At 42.0% G+C, this 22,683-nt stretch overlaps 2 protein-coding genes and 1 pseudogene across 2 annotated transcripts; 1 reads left to right on the forward strand and 2 right to left on the reverse strand.

Moving 5' to 3' along the window:
• The first annotated feature begins 8,424 nt into the window (after positions 1-8,424).
• LOC147632338 (6-phosphogluconate dehydrogenase, decarboxylating 2-like) lies at positions 8,425-10,369 on the forward strand (annotated as a pseudogene).
• Positions 10,370-10,404: 35 nt separating this feature from the next.
• On the reverse strand, positions 10,405-12,099 carry LOC147632339 (B3 domain-containing protein Os11g0197600-like). Its single transcript, XM_086807849.1, has 4 exons — positions 12,015-12,099; positions 11,843-11,913; positions 10,948-11,712; positions 10,405-10,840 (listed from the first exon to the last, which is right to left on the reverse strand). The coding sequence occupies exons 1-4, from the start codon at positions 12,097-12,099 to the stop codon at positions 10,493-10,495; spliced, it is 1,269 nt and encodes a 422-aa protein (XP_086663975.1). The 3' UTR covers positions 10,405-10,492.
• A 4,246-nt stretch (positions 12,100-16,345) lies between these two features.
• LOC147632340 (non-specific lipid transfer protein GPI-anchored 13-like) lies at positions 16,346-17,889 on the reverse strand. Its single transcript, XM_086807160.1, has 3 exons — positions 17,348-17,889; positions 16,903-16,971; positions 16,346-16,623 (listed from the first exon to the last, which is right to left on the reverse strand). Exons 1-3 carry the CDS (start codon positions 17,730-17,732, stop codon positions 16,448-16,450), a joined length of 630 nt encoding a protein of 209 aa, XP_086663286.1. The 5' UTR covers positions 17,733-17,889; the 3' UTR covers positions 16,346-16,447.
• Positions 17,890-22,683: the final 4,794 nt, after the last annotated feature.

Genomic DNA, 22,683 nt, shown 5'->3' on the forward strand with positions numbered 1-22,683 from the left:
TGTGGGGAGTCCAGATCTGGTGCCTTAGACTTCAAATGAGCTCAAATGCTTTCAAAGTCATCAATAGCAATGAGTCTAGTAGAGGATTAAGCCAAGAAACACAAGATTTGATCAAATATTGAAAGCTTAATCTCTGTTTTACCAAAGTCACCTGCAGATTTGTTGATGAAGAGCTTGGATCTCACTCTGTAGACTTGATGAAATTGAATTCTGTCTTCACCAGCTTGTAGAGCATGCTTGAAAACCCCCGGGGCTAAAAGGAATTAGACCCATTGTAGCTGAGCAAGACAACATCTCCATTCTTCTACAGAAAAATGGTGCTAGCAAATCAGCAAAAATCGGCAGCTGTAGGCAGCGATTTGCTGCATGGATTCACTTGGCTGGAGCATAAGGAGGTTGGTTACCTATGGCTAGAAGGGTTTGGCCTAATGTGATGTGTGCAAGAAGCTAGAGCTCCTCCAGCTGGGGGTGAAGAGGCTAGTTGAAAAAAGAGGGAGAATTATAATTTTCTACTAATCCTAATTAGTAAAATAATTAGCAAGATAATGAGCTCACAAAATGATGGATTCTAGGCATGGCTCTGATACCATGTTGAAATTCGAGCAATGTGATGAGCTATGGTGGATCAAATACTAGAATCAACATCATTAACAAAGTGATTAGTAAATAATTAAGATATAATTAGTGAGTAATTAGTAAATAATTAAGATATAATTAGTGAGTAATTAGCAAATAATTAAGATGTAATTAGTGAGAGTAATTAGTAAATAATCAAGATGTAATTAGTGAGAGTAATTAGCATATAGCTTAATGTAGGCATGGATAATCAAAAACCAGCAAATTCTTATTAGGCCAATGCCTCAATTTATAGAGTTTACATCCAAGCATCAAATCCCACTGATTTCTCCTTGATTCACTCCACCTCTCCCAGAATATCTCCACCTCTTTTGCTTGATTCTCTCCACCTCTTCACTTTTCCCAGAATATCTCCACACTTTCTAAATCTTCTCATGCTATCCTTTATTCTTTCCCAGTAGATTCTTCTCACCTTTTCACAGGTTCTTTCATATTTACACATTCTCTTTTACAGCCTCTAACCAAGGGCTTGTTCCCGCACACACCCTATTCACTTGTATATTTCAACACTACCTTTGTTTAATGGAGGACAACCATATGTAGAGCAATTGAATGCTTAACCAAGTGCTGAAATTCAGCCTTTCTAGGTGCAAAAGTAGCCTGCAAATTAGCCCTTTGATGAGGCAATTATTGAGGATGTAGTGGATGAGGAGAGAGAGCAGCCATAGAAGATGTAGTGGATGTAGTGGATGAGGCAATTATTGAGGGATGGCAAGTTGGCAACTCCTTTACCTAGCAGAACTCATGCAGGTTCTCATCTTGCAGATTATTCTCATGTGGATCATGTTCTCATTTATACTTTATGTAATGAGGAGGAACATGTTTCCTTTGAGGCAGCACAGGATGATGATCATTGGATGCATGCTATGCAGGATGAGTATAACTCTATACTCAAGAATGACACCTAATATTTGACAGATCTACCTCATGGTAAGAAGGCCATTGGTACTAAGTGGGTTTACAAGTTAAAACGCAAAGCAGATGGTAGCATTGATCGCTACAAGGCCTCCAGACTTGTTGCAAAGGGGTATGCCCAACAAAAGGGCATTGATTATGATGAGACCTTTGCATCCACATCTCATATGACTACCATTAGGTGTCTCATTGCTTTGGCAGCACATCATGGGTGGAATGTATATCAGTTGGACATTAAGACTGCATTCTTGAATGGTGATTTACATGAGGAGGTGTATGTATCGCAACCTCCTAGTTTTGTTGTGAAAGGAGAAGAGTCTAAAATATGCAGGTAGACTCTTTATAGCCTTAAGTAAGCTCCTAGAGCATGGTATGAAAAGATTCATGCATACTTGGTTACAAATGATTTTTGCAACAGTCCAACAGAGAGTACCCTCTATGTGAAGAAGAGTAAGGACACAGTTTTGGTTATTGTTCTATACGTTGATGACATGTTTCTCAGGGACCTGATATAGATTAGATTTCAACCTTTTAGGCTGATTTGCAGTCATCGTTTGCCTTTAAGGCTCTTCCTCGTGAAAAGTTCAAAGCTCTTCGTAAAGCTTTGGGCTTATTGTCTTTTTAGGATTGATCGACCATACCCTTTACATGTTCACATCATCACTCCAGGGGGGATTTGTAGCATTATATGGTAGTGATGTGTGTGAACACACTTAGGACCACCAGGGCACTTTTTTCCTCACTAGATTTTTTCCCCGTGCATATGTACACCCTCTTATCTACTATTTCTCCCGTGCACCAAATAAAGACAGTCCAAAGGGTAGAAACTGCTCAAGAAGTAGTCAATTGAACACTTCAGTGTTTCTATTGTCAGTGGACCTCACAAGGTGTTAGACTACACAGTTTGGAATATTTCCATGCCCATAGTCACGGACACTTTGCGACCCATGTGTGAACGTTGTGGAATTGATCACATGTTCCAAGATTGCCCAAGATAAGTTGCTTCAATGCAACTTGTCTCACAAAATATAACTCTTAACAAGTGTACAAAACGGGCAATTGGCCATGGTACCCTTGAATGTGCTTACACACTTACAAGCCAAGGCATGAGAGATAGTAAAAAAGAACACAAAAGACAATAACTCAACATGGGTAGAAGAACATGATTTAAAACAGAACCCAAAACAGAAAACAAAAGCTTCTAAACCCAAGAAAGATAAGGGACTACAAACTATCAAAACCAAGATTGAATTGAAAGGCAGGGAAAAGGAGCCTATAGAGGACATAAACCCAAAAGGGGACATAAACCCAAAAGAGCTAAAAGCTATACATCATGCCGAAGCATCCACCTCAAAGACCACCACACAAACCTCAAAACCCATATGTGCGACACAAAAGCCCAAAAGAAAATTTGATCTCATCGCATGGGCAAACATAAAGAAAATTTAACGATCCCCAGAAAGTCAGAAGATGAAACAAGTTCTAGTACGTCACTAAGTGAGGATGAAACATGTTCTGACTCTTCACTCAGTATACCTCATAGACCAATTAAGAAACTAGAACCTACCCAACCACCCCAAATTGAGAATCATGATCATATGACATATGCAGAATGCAAAAGCAAGCTCAGGAGAGCATGCTTAGCTTGGTTGAGTGTCTTACAAGATCACCGGTTGTGATTAAGTGTCTTACAAGATCACCGGTCGTGATTGAGCCTCATAATGCCAATACCAAAATACAAAGGCCACAGGAATCCCGCTTTCCCTTTCAAGAGGAAGACATACTCTCTACAGAAAAGTAAATTGAGACAAATTACATGAACTATACGCTTGAGAAAGCATGCGAGGAATTCGATAATTCCCTTACGAGATTAAAACAGTCTCTCAAAACCTCATTTGGAGGAATGCTCTTCTCTCATGATGAAGCCGGCATAACATCAGCACTTGCACCTTTAAGGGCTCAACATGAGTCATATCAAGACATTAAAAACTCCATAGAACAAGACTATGAGGATTTGTAGGTTTCTAAACAAACCTCATTAAGAATTGCCAGAGGGCCAAGTGTGCTAGTGTACACATTCGGTAATCTTGAAAAAGCTGAGAGCCAAAATGAGGATGACAGTAAATGGAAATATGAAATAAAAACGAGATCTGAAGCTGAAGCAAAAACTGAAACATCCATGGTTCCTTTGGAAGATTCTATCATAGTATGGTTGGATTTCCCTATAGACAATGATGTTAAGCGCAAGCACACATCGATTAGCCCTCAAGCTAGTCATAACATCATGACACCATAGAACCTGCCTTACCTGCCAGATTTTAAAGTATGAGAGCTGCACCTAGCCCTCTGCCCTTCCACAAGCCCTCTCTAGCTGGAGCACGTGGAAGGAGTCAGTAAGACTAGAAAGCCTCATTCGTGTGGGAACTTCCTTAGCCACCATGGCTAGAGCAGTATCCCCAGAATCAAAATCAGTATCTGAATCCCTCTTTGAATCCTTGCTCCTTTTAGGAAGCTTGTCTTTCGCCTGCGAAGGATTTGTCCTTCTTCTGGGGAGAATGACCTTTCTTACCACAAGAGAAACAACGGGAGCGAGCTTTCTTCTTTGTGTTGACACTCGCAAGAGCCTGATCACCGGACCGAATAGAATGATTTTGCAATTTGTCTTGAGAGATAAGAACCATCTCTTCTTCCAAAAGAAGAGAACTCAAATTTTCAAAATCAAGCTTGTCCTTGGAGATCTGGGATCTTAGGGCTCTGTTGGCTTGAGTCCATCTACGAGTGCTGGCTAGAAGAGGACGTTCCGGCTGCTTCTTAGTGCCCTGAACGAGCCCCTTGTGAATGAACCATACCCGCATAAGTAACTTCCCATGAGCATAGTTATCACCAGTCAACTTATCATCCTTGTTGCTAATCGTGCAAGGCGGACTCATGCTTGCAAAACAAAGGACATACCACCGCACGGCAAGTGTGTGCGCATGCCGACCTCCTGCCTCTGCACCTACCACACGGGCCATGCGTTACCTCCACGCCTGCTTTGCTTGAATAGCTTTGTTTGCCTTGCCTTATGCTGCTACCGACCGACTTCTCCTACGCAGCTGCTGGCTCTGAGAATAGACTGCTGCAACTGCTGTGCGCCAGGTGTTGGCCGGCTACCAACGGAATGACGATGCTGTGCACTGGCTGCAACGGGCAACGGGTGAACTCGATATTGAAGTGCCGGCTACAGTCGTTGTTGCGTTTGCCAGTGTGTGCAAGGTCATCTTGTGGTGTTGTAGTGCTGCTGCCCAGCCCCGATACACACCTGCTGTAATGATCAGCCCAAAACGCTGAGCTCTGATACCATGTCAGAATTGAGAGCACGGAAGCATACACACACATGCGAGAGAGAGAGAGAGAGAGAGAGAGAGAGAGAGAGAGAGAGAGAGAGAGAGAGAGAGAGAGAGAGAGAGAGAGAGAGAGAGTTGATAGGCAAGGCAACCTTTGATTACAGCAAAAATGAGTAAATGTTACAGTGGTGGGCAATTCCTTATATACCAGCCCCGATACACACCTGCTCCAATGATCAGCCCAAAACGCTGAGCTCTGATACCATGTCAGAATTGAGAGCACGGAAGCATACACACACATGCGAGATAGGAGAGAGAGAGAGAGAGAGAGAGAGAGAGAGAGAGTTGATAGGCAAGGCAACCTTTGATTATAGCAAAAATGAGTAAATGTTACAGTGGTGGGCAATTCCTTATATACCTCCCAAATGAAGTTGCCCGACTCAAAAAAGTGTAAACAAGTTTCTCACGTGAGATGCATATTTCTAACACAAATGCCCTACCAAGGCCTTTCAGTCTAAAACTCCTTATGAAGCTTGGCATGGCAGGAAACCTTCTGTGACTCATTTGCATGTTTTTGGTTGTTTTGCTTATGCTCTTGTGCCTGAGCAACAACATAATAAGCTCGATGATAAGGCAGTTAAATGTATATTTGTGGGATACATTTCAAAAAGCAAGGGATATAGACTCTACCATCCAGTCTCAAAGTGGATTTTGGTAAGTATAGATGTTGTTTTTGTCGAAAACTCAATTCAGTCCATGCTTTCATGCAAAAAACAACAGAATGTATGCTCACATGACATGTTTAATTCGCTCCTACCTTTGTTTAATGGAGGGCAACCATATGTAGAGCAATTGAATGCTTAACCAAGTGCCAAAATTCAGCCTCTCTAGGTGCAAAATCAGCCTGCAGATTAACCCTTTGATGAGGCAATTATTGAGGATGTAGTGGATGAGGAGAGAGAGCAGCCATAGAAGATGTAGTGGATGTAGTGGAGAGAGAGCAGCCTCTCTAGGTGCAAAATCAGCCTGCAAATTAGCCCTTTGATGAGGCAATTATTGAGGATGTAGTGGATGAGGAGAGAGAGCAGCCATAGAAGATGTAGTGGATGTAGTGGATGAGACAATTATTGAGGGATGGCAAGTTGGCAACTCCTTTACCTAGCAGAACTCGTGCAGGTTCTCATCTTGCAGATTATTCTCATATGGATCATGTTCTCATTTATACTTTATGTAATGAGGAGGAACATGTTTCCTTTGAGGAAGCACAAGATGATGATCATTGGATGCATGCTATGCAGGATGAGTATAACTCTATACTCAAGAATGGCACCTGGTATTTGATAGATCTACCTCATGGTAAGAAGGCCATTGGTACTAAGTCGGTTTACAAGTTAAAACGCAAAGCAGATGATAGCATTGATCGCTACAAGCCCAGACTTGTTGCAAAGGGGTATGCCCAACAAAAGGGCATTGATTATGATGAGACCTTTGCATCCACATCTCATATGACTACCATTAGGTGTCTCATTGCTTTGGCAGCACAACATAGGTGGAATGTATATCAGTTGGACATTAAGACTGCATTCTTGAATGGTGATTTACATGAGGAGGTGTATGTATCATCGCAACCTCCTGGTTTTGCTGTGAAAGGAGAAGAGTATAAAATATGCAGGTAGACTCTTTATGGCCTTAAGTAAGCTCCTAGAGCATGGCATGAAAAGATTCATGCATTGCAAATGATTTTTGCAACAGTCCAACAGAGAGTACTCTCTATGTGAAGAGGAGTAAGGACACATTTTTGGTTATCGTTCTATACGTGGATGACATGCTGCTCACGGGACCTGATATAGATCAGATTTCAGCCTTTTAGGTTGATTTGCAGTCATCGTTTGCCTTTAAGGCTCTTCCTCGTGAAAAGTTCAAAGCTCTTCGTAAAGCTTTGGGCTTATTGTCTTTTCAGGATTGATCGGCCGTACCCTTTACATGTTCACATCATCACTCCAGGGGGGATTTGTAGCATTATATGGTAGTGATGTGTGTGAACACATCACTACCATATAAGTGTGTGAACACACTTAGGACCACCAGGATACTTTTTTTCTCACTAGGAGGTTTTTTCCCCGTGCATATGTACACCCTCTTATCTACTCATTTTGGGATGTGTACTTATCTTTTGTATCTGGCACACATTTTCATTCTATTCTAGTGAGTTTGTATGCTCTCAAGCTTCTCTATCTTGTATGTGTATTGTTGCAACCCTAACCCTAATTCCAACAGTTGTTTTGGTAATGCACTTTAAGCATTTCTAGATCCTAGAATCATACCACCTAGAGAATCATGTTGCCACTTATTGTAATTTGCTAGGTACAAGAGCTAGGAGTACTACTATTGTGAGTATCCTTGTTGTTATGGTTAGAGCCCATGATGGTAGTCTTGTTAGATCTCTCTCTCTCTCTCTCTCTCTCTCTCTCTCTCTCTCATATGAAGATGAATTACCTCTCTCTTTAAGAGCGCTAAAACATGAAGGTGAAGATGGAGGGAGAGGAAAAGAAGAGCTCTTACATCCTAGTCAAATCCACTAACATAAGCCACTTAACTCACCGCTAGTCCTTCTTGGATGTCCACCAAGGCTTAAAGACTACAAGGTGGCTTGGATACCATGTTCAAACTCATGGTGGGTCAAAGCACATAAACTTCATTGCAAACTTGAGATAAAGAAACAAACCTCTCTCCCCTTCCAAGTACATCCTCCTTTAATAACTCAATGAATATTAATTGCACACTTTCTCCATGTACCTAGCGAAACTCATGTGCATGTAAACCATTACATCATTCATGACATAGGGAATCTCTATCCCTTTCACATCTACATTAGTCTCTCTTTATCAAATGCAAATAACAATGAACCCTACATTATGCACATAATGAAAAAAAATATGCTCCTTCATCACCATGGTTTTTAACAAATTAATATACATACATTTATACATGCGTACGCACACACAAACTAATATACATACATTTATACATGTGTGCACACGCACGCACACATGTAGCAAAAGAGACATACATTTATACATGTGTGCACACACACGCACACGTGTAGCAAAAGAGATTGCATGGCAACAATTTTAGTTTAGGATTACATGAAGTTTTTTTTTTTAGAGTAGTTGATATGCTGCAACCATCTCAATAGAGTGTGCTGAAAAGGATTCTTATTGTTGTATTTGCGCAGGCCTTAAGAAGCCTAGGTGTGAAACGGCCCTTACTCGATTTTTATTGGTGCGTCTCTCTCTCTCTCTCTGGCTGGGCTCTTTTGCGTTAAAAGGTGGCAGATCACGCAAAGCAAGGCTTGTGGGCATTTTTTGGTCGTCTTTCTGGCTGTTGGCGAGCTTCTTCTGCCTCAATTTTGTTGGTGATCTTCTTCTGCGTCGAACTTGTGTGTCCCCGCGCGGGCGCGCACACACATATATACGCGCGCATATATATATATAGAGAGAGAGAGAGAGAGAGAGAGCTGGCGGTGTGACCCTTAACACACAGAGAGAGAGAGAGAGAGAGCGCTGGCGGTGTGACCCTTAACACAGAGTCTGTCCCAGCCATGGCCGGCGATTCGCTTTCCGGAATTGGGCTTGTGGGTCTCGCAGTCATGGGTCAGAACTTAGCCCTCAATATTGCAGAGAAGGGTTTTCTCATCTCTGTCTACAACCGCTCCAGCAGTAAAGTGGACGAAACTCTGGAGGCGAAACAAGAAGGAAACCTGTCTGTCAAGGGTTTCTATGACCCCAAGGAGTTTGTCCTCTCCATCCAGAAGCCCCGTGCCGTCATCATCCTTGTCAAAGCTGGATCCCCTGTAGATCAAACCACTGACACACTTTCCAAGTTCCTGGAGCCTGGAGATTGCATCATCGATGGCGGCAATGAGTGGTTTGAGAACACAGGGAGACGGGCGGCTGCTGCGAAGGCCAAGGGGTTGCTTTACCTTGGCATGGGAGTTTCCGGAGGGGAGGACGGTGCTCGCCATGGCCCTGCCCTCATGCCGGGTGGTACCCCGGAAGCTTATGGGTACATTGAAGACATTGTTGTCAAAGTGGCTGCAGGTGAAGATGGTACACAATGGGATAGAGTATGGAGACATGCAACTGATTGCAGAAGCTTATGATGTTCTCAAGTCAGTTGGAGGGTTGACAAACCAAAAGCTTGCCACAGCTTTTACAGAGTGGAAGAAAGGGGAGTTGGAGAGCTTTCTGATTGAAATCACTGCTGATATTTTCCAAGTGAAGGATGATAAGGGGGAGGGTGAGTTGGTGGACAAATTTCTTGACAAGACGGGGATGAAAGGCACCGGCAAATGGACAGTACAGCAGGCAGCGGAGCTCTCTGTGGCTGCACCTACCATAGCTTGTTCCTTAGATTCACGGTTTCTGAGTGGCTTGAAGGAGGAGCGAGAGGCGGCAGCTAAGGTGTTCAGAGAGGCAGGCATGGGTGACATTCTGACCACAAAGGATGTGGACAAGCAGCAACTGGTCACTGATGTGAGGAAAGCTTTATATGCATCGAAGATCTGTAGCTACGCACAGGGGATGAACATTCTGAGGGCTAAGAGCATCGAGAAGGGATGGAATTTGAACCTTGGAGAGATTTCTCGTATCTGGAAAGGTGGTTGTATCATCCAGGCAGTGTTTTTGGACCGGATCAAGAAGGCTTATGATAGGAACCCCAAGCTGGCTAGCCTTTTGGTGGATCCAGAATTTGCCAAGGAAATGGTGGAGCGCCAGGAAGCATGGAGGCAAGTTGTATCTCTCGCTATTAGGCAATCTAGACCGCCTGTAGCTGGCTAGCCTTTCGGTGGATTCAGAATTTGCCAAGGAAATGGTGGAGCGCCAGGAAGCGTGGAGGCGAGTTGTATCTCTCGCTATTAGTGTTGGTATCAGCACTCCTGGCATGAGTTCCAGTTTGGCCTACTTCGACAGCTACAGGCGGTCTAGATTGCCTGCAAATCTTTTGCAGGCACAGCGTGACTACTTTGGAGCTCACACATATGAGCATGTTGACGAGCCCGAAGCCCGGAGCCTTTCACACCGAAGGGTCTAAGATTGCCAAGCTGTCCAAGTTTTGAGGATCCACTTCCTCTGCAATAATTTTGAAGAGGATATTACCACATCGGGCCTGATCTGAGCTCCGTACTTGGGGGGCTAAGGAGCAATAAAATCACATAATTAGTATTTGGTTTCTTTCAACGTTGATCTTTAGCCATTCGGCCGCACACAAAGAACTGTTTGAACCTTGGAAAATTATTGACATGGTTTGAAAAAAAAAGAAGCTTATGTGAGTGCCAAAGTGTTTAAGCTTCCTAACAAATGACTGCTCCATTCCATTATTCCTAACCAAGAGAAAAAAAGAAGCTTACGGCCTTCGTTTCATTATTCATAAGAACCTTGGGTTAATCATGTAGTGATCGAAAGTTCAGAACTTGAGGCATAGCTTGTCTAGCTGCATTGATATGCATCAGTGAAGCAAAAGGTTGAATGGCAAGAACATGCAAATATGAATTTATTGCAGGGAATTGTAGTCAACTACTGACACAATCCATTGCTCAGGGGCTCAAAAGGTTATCATGGCCCTCTTTTGCAATGACTAGGGAAAATGCCCTCTTTTGCAATGACTTGGGAAAATTTCACGGGTATGGCATCCTTGATTGCTGCTTCATCATTAGCACTGACTCTGAAAATGTGCACCTTGAAGGTAGTTACGTTCTTTGTGCTTGCCAGCTCAAATATGCAAATGTCGCCGCATTTGAGATCATGATCATAAGCAAAGAACTTCCATCCACCACTAAATGCAAAGTTTGGGTTGCCGTGCCCCAACCATGTGACAGTCCATGCCTTGTTGAACTTGTCCATTAAGACAACTTGCTCGACACCTTCGCTCATATAACATTTAGCAAATGGCCGTGGGAGTGCCTGGGCACAAACAAAACATCTTTATGCAAGAAAGCTTAACACATACATAAAAGCATTTACTATAAAATGACAGTTAAAGAGACACAGAATGGTGAACGTGGGCTTACCAATTTGAATCCATGGCGCACATTTGAATGGCCCATTACCAAAATAGTGAACGGATTGGTGCTAGAGTAAGCAATGGCCTCTTTGAAGGCCTCTTGAGTTTCTTTGTGGAAGTGTTGCCAAACTTTCCAAAAACCATCCAAGGTGAGTTGATTCTTACTGGATGGGGTGCAAACCCCACCAAATGCTACCAAAGGCAAGGAACCATTGTATTTTATGAGTTGTGAAGAACCATTGTTGCTTGCAAGGGCGCCATTGCCATTGTCTAGCACTTCCGAAGCGTCTTGCTGAGTGTGAATGGACATCTTCTTCTTTTGCTTCATTGTAGAAGTGCTACCACTACCATTATGGTAACTAGTCTGGCCAAAGGGCTGCAATTTGGGCACCTCCATGGTGAGAGTGTGGTTATAGGCATGCAATTTCGGTGTGTGAATGCCCCTTTCACACGGTTTGGGTGCCTTAATGGTTTGCTCATCCTTTTCACACGAGCTGGGCACCCTTGTGGTGTACACGTCCTTTTCACACGAATCTTCCCCTTCATAGATGTAGACTTGGAAGTGGCCTTTGGAAATCAAATCAAAGATCATGAGATCCCCACTTTGGACACCCATGTGGTATGCAAACTCTTTCCATCCTGTGGTGATCCTGAGCTGGTTCTTGCTATCGGCTTCTAGGTGGGCATTCCACACCTGCCCGTTGGGCGCCTCCAACCTTATCATGTTGCTCAAATAGGTGTGAAATCGCTTAATGAATGCCCCCGGAACTGTCTGCAAGATTGCAACATCAACATTAATGAATGATACAAAAAATTCAGAGTATGTCATCATTGAAACACGCCAACCACAGCAATGCACCATGGTAAAGCGGATTTTTCACTTTTCACCACATTATATATACCTTCATGAGCATTGCATGCATTGAAATGTCAATGATATAATAATATAATGCGCCTAGGTTAGTCCCAATCTCTAAAATTTAGATAATTAATCCATAAGCTAATGTGGGAATGGGTAATAATCCTGGGGATTAGTTTCTTTTGAGTTTATACTATCCAGTGATATAATAATACTTGCCACTGAAGACTCAGCATTTCTGGCCTCCACGCTGGGATTAGCCACCTCGAAGAAGCTTGCACAAGCTGGTACACACGCCATGCGCGCTTCATCGTAGGCTCTCTTTCTTGGGTTGAAATTAGCCATTAATCTTGATTTTTAATAGCTTAATACCAGAGCAATGATCTCACGTGCACCCGAGATGGAGGCGCTTGGGAGAGTATCCATCAATGTTTTGAAGACACTCGAACAAGCAAGCAACTAAATCATGCTTAGCATGCATAACAACTTATGCTTAGATGTTGCATAACTAAGCGATTCATGGCTATAATAGGATCATATGAGCTAGGAGATACCTTTGATTATTACTCTAAAACCAGTTGCTCTCAATTTAATGATGGTACCGATTTCCCTTTTATTAGACAGCCCACAAGCATGCATGCATGCACCACCAACTCTAGTGTGTATGCGGTCCACAACAACATGCAAACAAACAACTCAATTCATGCATAATAATAAGAACTTCAGTGCTTTGAAGCGTTTATTTGACCAGTGCGTTAAGCTTGTAGATTATTGTGTAATCATATCACACATACGTATATCACACATACGTACCGCGTCTCCATTCAATACTCTATACATACACCCCGCGTCTCCATTCAATACTCTATTCCAAAATTCATATTCTAAGGACGTCAACCTTGAAATTCCATGTTATTGATGTAACTCATACTTTTTTCTTTTCTTTTTTACACCACCCCATTTTGTGGAGGAGGGGAGGGAAGATTTCAACGAGTGTTCACCACTAGCCAAGATGGCCGATGCTTTTTGGGTACACTACCCCATTTTGTGGAGGAGGGGAGGGAAGATTTGAACTCTCACCATCCTTGGCTAGAGTGTTCCACACCCAAGATGGCCGACGCCCCACCCCTATGTAAATCATACTTGTACTACTCATCAAGTTGGATGAATTGAGACCTCAAATTCTGGTATGACCTTGCAAATCATCATCTCAAAATTATAGCTCATCTCTAAAGCCACCTTGGTATGCACCTTTAAAGATTTCAATCACCAAAGTGGCATGCACCTTTAAAGATTTCAATCACCACCACTTGGTGCTAGCCAAACATTGAGTAAAGCCTTGCTAATCAATACCTCGGAGATGAACTGATATTGTGGTTCAACTCGCGCGAGAAAGGGGCGCCTCAACTTAACTTCTTGTTGGCTAAGAATTGCGAACTTATGGTTATGATTTTTTAATTGAGCTAATAAAAACATATGTGGTAGAATTATGTTTCCCCATCCCCCATCACCCCACCCAAACCAATAATAAAAACCACAACACACACACACACACACACACACACAAATAATGCACCCACCGAAAAAGGGAGTAACCGTTTACTCTTCCCAAATGAGAATCTTGAATTTCATGAATTTTCATCACCTTTCAATTTTCTTTAGACCAATACTGGCATTTTATTATTGAGCATTCAATCCAAAGATGACACGCTTTCATAAAAAGCTACATGAATTAAATGTTTCTCATATCCTTTGAATTACAAGGCCAATTTATGCATATGTTGAATAGGTATGAGGATTTTGAAATTTAAAAATTCATTCACACGAGAAGGTACAAAGACATTGACAACATTTTCAAATAATAAAAGGAAACCTCTTTTTATTCTTGTAGGGGCTTTTCCTCATGGAGCTCATTGCTTTAGCCAAGGGGCCTCATCTTCTAGGTGACAACTAGAAGATGAAGGAACAAGTAGGGCCTAAGGGGACACCTTAGCCTTGTCCCATTCTCAATATAATAGTGTGGTTGCCTCCATAACTCGGCATAGAAAACCCCAAGAAAGAGCTTTATAAAATCTCTCAACTCCTTTGTGGGTACACAAAAGGAGCTTGATAAAATTCACTCAACTCCTTCTTTATGGGTGCACAAAAGACTTTGCCATGGAGGAAGATATTTTCCTTCTTTAGCCTGAAAGGATAAAGACCAACAAACCATCTTAAGCCTTGGCCTTGTCTTGGCATAATAGTGTAGTTGCCTACAAAGCTTGTGATGGTAAACCTAAAGAAAGACATTTGTGCACTTGTGGACAATTCGTCTATAAAACCTTATCTATGGATGCAAAATAATAAAATGAGGTTAACTAAATTTTGCTAACCCATTCTTTATGGGCACACAAATGTCTTGCTTGAGGTATGTCATCACTAGTAGCTACATGGGTAGCTAAGCTTTTACGGTGAAAGGGGGATGAAGCTTAAGGTACTCTATTGGACCACCATTTCTCTATGTTCTATGCACGGATGTAGAAGAGTGGTACTTATATGGGATTGGTAATAATACCATGACTCTACTTTTTATTACTCTACTACATTCACTCTTACTCTTATGCCCTCTACCCTACCTATACTAAAAAGTGATGGTTAGTCCATCCATGAAACCCTTGGAGAATCTTGATTATGAGCGAGGAAGTCCTTATGATGATTGATCCTTATGAGAGCTCATTGTGGATATAGGGTCGTGTGAAAGGTGCATGAAAGATGTCTACAGGGTCAATCTAGAGGCTATGTAAAAGGTGTGAAAAAGATCACCCATGAAAGGGTGGTGTGAAAGGTGCATGAAAGATGTCTGCAAGGCCACTCTAGAGGGTGTGTTAAAGGTGTGAAGATCACCCATGCAAGGTGTGCAAAAAGCTGTGGAGGAGCATACAATAGGTCACCATAAAGGGTGCACAAAAGGTGTATGAAAAGTCACCTTGAAAGGTGTGCAAAAGGTCACATCGAAAAGTGTACAAAGGGCATGCAAAAAGGCCACCACAACGAATGGTGTACAAAATGTCACTATGGAGGTTGTGCACAAAGTTTACATAAGGTCACCTTAAAGGTTCACCCAAAAGCAATTTTTGTTAGAGCTGAGCCTAAACTTTTATACCTATTTTTGGGTTTGAATCCTCTCCTTATGCATTATGCCATCCCATGCTATTGAATAGAACACACAAAAATATTGCTCTTTCATTAGATTCAACGCACTAACATACATTCTCCCTTCAATTCCTTACGCTAATCTCTTCTACTCTCACCAACATGAGTCATCACATCATGATCCTCCCAATCCCATTGTGTAATATTGGTTTCCTTATACTTCCTCATATAGGTTTGCTTATGCTAATCTCTTTTGCTCTCATTAGCATGAGTCATCGCATCATTATTAGGATTTCAACCAAGAGGAAAATCTATCCTACAAATAGAACACGTTAACAATCCAAAACCTTGATTTATGGAAATCCTATCACTCTCACCCCTTGTTTTAGTAGAAGTGTGGTTTGGAAGGCCATTAAAACCAAGTTGCGATAGGATTTGTTTACAAAGAGATCATCATTAGTATCATCTCATCATTAAAGTGATATGTTTAGATGCTCCTTGTTTACAAAATTGCCATATGTTGTCATTTAATTTCAAAAAATAATTGATTGCGAAGACTTTCTACATGAAATGAAAATAGCTCAAGGTGAGCATCATATAATGTCTATTCGTGTGTTGTAAAGAGTTTCTAGATGAAAATTGATAGCAAAAATGGCATCCACCTCAAGGTGAGTATCTATTAGTGTGTTCAAGGCCAAACCCTAGAGGCTATTTCAATGTAAAATGTAGGGGCAAACTTCTATGTAAGCACTTCAAGGAATCCAATTGAGGTTTTTTTTGAAGTACTGAAATTACATGTCAACATGTCCAATTGGGAAAGGTGGGTACAAGGATGATTTTTGATGGGCAACTAGGTCATCCTCAAAATGATGGGTTTAGTAGGAACAATGCTTGTTTTTCCAGAATTTACTTTATTTTATGATTGTCACTCAAAATAAGTGGCTATATTTTACGGCCAAAAGACCCGAAAACGAGCATGACACCCATAAAAAGCAACCTTGGGAGGCGTGGGTGCTTCTAGTGTTGAGACTTTACACACTGTGTGGAAAAGGGGCAAAGCCAGGACGAGGGGGGACATCTCCACGCCCGTTCTCCTCGTCCATCTCCCCCCAAAAGGACTAGTGTGAAACACTCTCAAAGTTGGCTACCAGGAGGTTCCAGACTGAAAAGAGTGGTGTAAGTGAAGACGGTACGACGCACTTAATGGCTGTGTCATCCTCTTCAGGTTTTTGCGTAACGTAACTCCAGTCCATTCAAAAACATACGTCTGATCAATTATTACCCCTTCGAAGTTCCCCCCACAGCGCGCGCGCGCACACACACAACGCACAAAAAGCAGTAACTGTGCACTGTGAGTTCTCCTTAGACAAATCCTGCCATTTTATAAGCAGTAACTGTGCACTGTGAGTTCTCCTTAGAGACAAATCCTGCCATTTTATTATATTGAGCATTCAATCCACTGATGATACACCCTCATAAGAAGCTTCATGAACAGCCTGTTATCAGATCCTTTGCATTACAACGTCGATCCATGCATATGCAGGTACAAAATCATTAGCAACATTGCCACAAGGGTAAAAGGAAAGCCCTTTCTCAAGCTTGTAGGGGCTTGGCTCATGGTGTTCGTTGCAGCACTGGAGGATGCGCTTGTAGATGGAGTCCCCGTGCTACTAGGGGTGGAGAGGGAGGTTCCTGGCATTTAAGTACGCACACGATTAGCTGAATTCTCTCTCTCTCTCTCTCTCTCTCTCTCTCACACACACACACACACACACACACACAAAATTATGGAAATAGCACTTGCATTCAAGAACAACCCACATGATTAGCTGAAACACACACATACTCGCACACAGACAGAGGAAATTCTGGAAATAGCATTTGTAGACAGATTTCTTTCAAAGCCCACTAAAAATATTGACGACTCTGAGATTTTTCTACTTCTTTAAATAAAAGAGGTCCAAATCTCACCATTTGCTTTTGGCGATGCAGTCCCAAATTCCTTGGCTTCAGGAGAGGAAGCAGGAATGCCAAGCAAACCTGGAAAGAAAAAAGGGAGTACACTTTGCTTTTTCTTTTAAAAGGGGAAAAAACGAGTAGAAAATCCACAGTGCGAAAATCAAAGTCAAGCGTGAGCTAAGGAAAACCTGAGGTAATTAGAAAATTGGATTTAAAAATACCAATTTAGCACTAGATAGACGAGAATTATGTATTAGGGTAATGTACAGTTATGTGCTGGGCAAAGGAGGATAATGGTGGATAATAAGGTACAACCTATGAAAAACTCAATCAAAAGTACCAATTTAGCACTAGGGAGAGGATAATTATGTAACAGGGAAAGGAAGGATAATGGTGGATAATTAAAACAAGAAGAATGTAGACATTAGGAGTGGGATGATTGAGGCATAAAAGTTACCTGGGCATTTGGTGGGGTCTGCAGGGACGTTGCAGACAGACGGCATGTTGAGAGCAAGGGTCTGGTTGAAGGCAGGGAGGCCAGCGACCCCACCTTGGAAGCTTGCTGCGATGAGCTCACACAGGCACTTCTTCTGCGTATGGAACACTTTGTTCATGTTGGTGCAGCAGGAAGGGGTGGGCAAGGGGGTCTTGCCTTGAACGTAAGGCAGGCAATCCAGCAGGGTCTCGAGAGGGGCAACGCATGCTTGATCAGAGCCAATCTGCTGAGCGGAGCAAGGCCTGAGCCCAGCACAGAGCAGAATTGTGAACAAGCTGGTGCATACTAGGCATGGCAATGACGGAGGAGTAAGTGAAGAGGAGAGCTCCGCCCTGTGCAGGCCCATGGGGCATACACGAGGATTTTACAGGGAGGGAGCGAGGGTGAGAGAGCGGTGGCTTGTGTGTGTTTATAACTGTTGCCATCAGCCAACAACCGGGAATTATAAAGGCTCTTCAGTAGCGAGAGAGAAACGAGATTGTAGTTGTATTGTATTGAAAGAGTGGGAAAGCTCCTCCTCAAAATGATCTGCTTGGAAACCACCAACGGCATAGAGTATTAGCCATACACAACGGACCCTGCTCATATTCCAGCTCACTCCTCACAGTCTGTGTACGGTGAGCTCTCGTTGGGAGGTCACCTCATCTAACCATCGTGTTAATGAGCCATAACCCTTCCCCCTCTTCAGTGACAGTCCTCACAACACTATCTCCCACGCCTCGACACTGGCCCCTCTCACCACCCCCTTTAAGTCCTACACCCCAAGATAACATAAATTTACGAATAGACTTCAACAACCTCCTCCACCCTTCCGGACTCCTGTCACCAAAAAAAAAAAACACCAATCTAAATAATATTATACCCTCAAAATTTACAATTCATGAAAACATTTATTTTACAAGATCAATTTTCAATTTTCCATTCACTTCACACCAAACCTCGCTTTTCTTTTCCTCATAAACACCGCTTACACCCTCTATCATCTTAACCATGATGACCTTTATTTATGACATGGGTCCTTTATCCCTCACCTCACCCATTTATAATCTTAACCATGATGATTATGATGATCGCTCTTTTACCTCTCACCTCACACATGCATCATCTTAATGATTATGTTGGGAGGGTGGATCTAGTCCATCAACTCAACAAGTGTGCCACTCGCCGTGTAGCTACCAGGCATCGAACCCGAGTCCCCAACATGCAACCCGATGGTTCTACCAACTCAAATACACGCCGAAAGGCAAATCTTAATGTTCTAATGCTCCTCACCTTTAACCAAAAGATTTTACAACCTCCAACACATTTTTCTTTAAACATCACGTACATGTATGTGCATTGTGATTCCATAAACCCATAGTAGATTGATGTGCTCATGCTTTTCCTAGTAGTAGGTTGGAAAAAGACAAGCCTAAGTTCTACTAATTACTAGTAGAAAGAGGAAGATAGAAAACAATAGAAATAGGAAAAAGAGAGAAAGATAGATATCTATCATGTGTTTATACACTACCTTTAAGTGCAGGTGTGCCTTAGACATGTACATCGAGCATTTTTTATATGAGTCCTATTCCAAAAACAACATCAAGATAGCCGTTCATTGATGGCCCATAGATTAGGGTCATTTTCAATGAGACATACATGGTGCTAGGTCAAGCATAATCAACCAACATGTATCCTTGGGGGGGAGCACAAAATAGGGTGAGGTGGACAAAGGAGTGGCATGAAGTTTCAAAATAATGAGGTTACCTTAAGGAGGCTCCCAAGAAAGCGACTTCTCTTTAGCACCAATATGTCGAAGCGGTGAAATTAGCCATTCTCTAATATGCAATCTCGCACCATGTATTCGTGTAAAGTCCCGCATAATTTTGTATCCATTAGACTTGGATGTGTACAATTGTCTTAGATAGATTAAAAGGTCAAGTGTCAGGCACTGTGTCACACACACTGGGACATAGGTGGACATAATACATGCAAATCAGATAAATGGGCATGTTCGTGGTATTATTACTGGTGGATCAAATTTTGTTAAATCCATAATTAGGAATAAGGGAATTAATAATAATAATAAACTTGATGAGCATTGCAATAAAAGGACTAAAAGACACATCAATTGATTGATTGATTGATCTCACACAAGTGAACATCAATTTATAGCTCTCAAACATGTATTAATTGATTGATTGATTGATCTCACACAAGTGAACATCAATTGATTGATTGATTGATCTCACACAAGTGAACATCAATTTATAGCTCTCAAACATGTATTAATGTCTGATACTCTTTGCACACCATTGTACATCTCATCCTATTTGAACTATGTACCTAGCAACATACATGTGCATCATAAATGCACCTACACCTTGATCCATTTCCAAACAAATAACCTCAGGATTCAAGGCTTAATAGACCTTCTTGTGTGTGACTTTAACACCAATATTTATGCTTCTTCTTCATATATGCAAGGTTACATTTCAACACTCCCCCTTGTATCTAGTAAACCCATTTTAAATCACTTTTGTGTTGGCCATATAACTTTGCTACAACTAAGGAGGTGTGGCATGGGGTGCAGAGTTTTTACATATGATGACAACCTTGACCTACTACTAGTTTGGATATACAACTTTTTCAACAATAGTTCCCTAGGGGTAAATCTTAAATGAAAAGCTTTTGAGTGCTATTCAACTATACTAAATAGCAATGTCTAGGGATGCAACTTTTGAGTCCACCTTACCATGCCTTCCCCTATGTGTGTTTTGTTTAAGGTGAATCGGTCTCAAAGTATCGTTGGAATGCTCAAGGTAAACTAGCCTTGAATTGAATGAACTAGTAATTGAATTAAATAAATCAAACAATGGAATCGGACACGTGTTTTGCTTAGGCTACAAAAACTAAATGGTTTTTTAAATTGAGTTTTTTGTTCTTTAACATTTTTATTTTTTAACTCGTGTCACACCTAGTTGATTCACGTCTCATAGCTCACTACTCGTGGCTCATGGCTCATGGCTCACGTCTCACGTCTCACAACTCATATCTACTACTACTAGTGGGCTCATGCAAATTTAGAGCAACTATCACACAAAGTTGTGGGCTTATGTCCCACAACTAGCCGGTTCTTCATGTCACGGATTTTTATAGAAATGACTCACATCTCATGTCTCACATGCTTGGTGAGCTAGAGTCACAGCTCACCTCTCATGTCTCACATGCTTGGTGAGCTAAACTCATGGCTCGTGTCTCATGTCTCATGTTTTTTATGATGCACAGCTCATGTTTCATGTCTCGTGATTTTTGTGACTCATGGATTAGGTCTCATGTCTTATGCTTTTTGTGGACTCATGTCCCATGGATGGCTTGTGTCTCAAATATACTTGGACTCACAGTTTTTTTTTTTAATACGTCTAGTAAAATGTTTCAAAATTTCTTAGTGTTGGGTTTGTTTTTTGCTCCTTGGGATCTCCTTTATCACTCAAACTTCAAAAAATTGTGCCTCGGCTTGTGGATTTTATTGTCTTGAATAGGCTAGGCCCCACCCTGTTTACCTTATGAGGAGTCTTCAAGGTCATCCTCTTCATATGTAGGATTTCGTTAAAGGCTTGTGGATCTTCTTCTTTTGGAGGCTGGCCCTATTGTGTGTTTACCTTCTAAGGAGTCTTCAAGATCATCCTCGTGGCCTCTTCACTTCGGGCTTGGTTATCAAGGTACATGTAGACTATTTGTGGGTCATCCATGTCTACATGGTGAAGTGTAGCAGTGTAGCAGATCTTCATTATTGAGATGGGGAAGTTGAGTTGAGGGGGTGTTGTGAGTTTGAGGATGTGTTCTTCAAACTCAGGTGAAGAAGTGTTCTTCCTCGATTAAAATTGTAGAATTGACAAACAAGTGGCACAACATAGTGAAGTTGGACACAATTGGGAAAGTTGAGGCTGGCCCTATTGTGTGTTTACCTTCTAAGGAGTCTTCAAGGTCATCCTCGTGGCCTCTTCACTTCGGGCTTGGTTATCAAGGTACATGTAGACTATTTGTGGGTCATCCATGTCTACATGGTGAAGTGTAGCAGTGTAGCAGATCTTCATTATTTAGATGGGGAAGTTGAGTTGAGGGGGTGTTGTGAGTTTGAGGATGTGTTCTTCAAACTCAGGTGAAGAAGTGTTCTTCCTCGATTAAAATTGTAGAATTGACAAACAAGTGGCACAACATAGTGAAGTTGGACACAATTGGGAAAGTTGAGGCCAAAGGGTGCCATGAGTTTGAGAAAGTGTTCTTCCTTGATAAAAAGTGTAGAATTGGTAAACAAGTGGCACCACATGGCAAGTTTGGACACAATTGTGTGAGATTTAATGGAGTAAATATGGGTAGTGTGTCCAAGAAGGAAGCAGATTAGCCGAAAGAGTGTGAGATCCCTGTTCCCACCGAGCAACGGATTCAAGATACTGGCAGCGGAAGTAGCACTTCTCGCGCGGGACAGGGTTCCACATTCGGGGCCTCACCCACGGATATCCGGATAAGAGACTAATCCGTCGGTTATTCCAAAGCCGAACCCGGAAAAACTTCCTTTACCGGAACGCACGGGCGATTCCACCTGGATAACTTTTTACTCTAACGTAGTCAAGAACATTTCTGATCGAGCTGATCCAATTGCATCTATAAGATACATGGTCAGATTAAGGAAGAAACTTGCACTTGGATCATTGGGATCAACGCTTTTTTCCCCATTCAAGAGGCACAGCCGTTGATTCCTATCCATAGAACAGTTACTGTCCGGGATTTATTTTATCTATCGTAAAAACAAAAGTTTGAGTCTCGATTTACGGATCCATCAGTCCAGCCTAACCCCATCCGATCCCATGGGTTAGCCAACCGCCCAACCACTGTAGTGATGGGATCCAATTTGGAATTTGGTAAGGTTTTGTCCCGGGTACCAAGGAAAAGAGTTCCAAGGCCCCCTAGCCGGAAGTTCATGCAAACATAAAACTAGCCACACCACTTACACACCCAATATGAAAATTACCTTTTTTTCTTAGCATCAGCTAACTTTAAAACAATCCTTTAATGAAACCGTAGTACCACTGATCACAATCTTCCAATTTATCCAGTTGATTCATAATTTCCCATCATTCCTTCATTAGAGTATCTATGGCATCATTGGCAACTAGAACGCTCACCACCTGTCCACACAGGGGCCGTTTCAATAGTTCCTAGCCCATAATACTCAACAATATAATCACTTATCAAGATGGACTCTCGTTGAAGATCAGCAAGATCAACCAACAGATCCATATAAAAGAGCCATGGAC

The sequence above is a fragment of the Cibotium barometz genome, chromosome 13 (genome assembly GCF_041138505.1).
Source record: "Cibotium barometz isolate CiBa-2024 chromosome 13, ASM4113850v1, whole genome shotgun sequence".
Classification (NCBI taxonomy): Eukaryota; Viridiplantae; Streptophyta; class Polypodiopsida; order Cyatheales; family Cibotiaceae; genus Cibotium; species Cibotium barometz.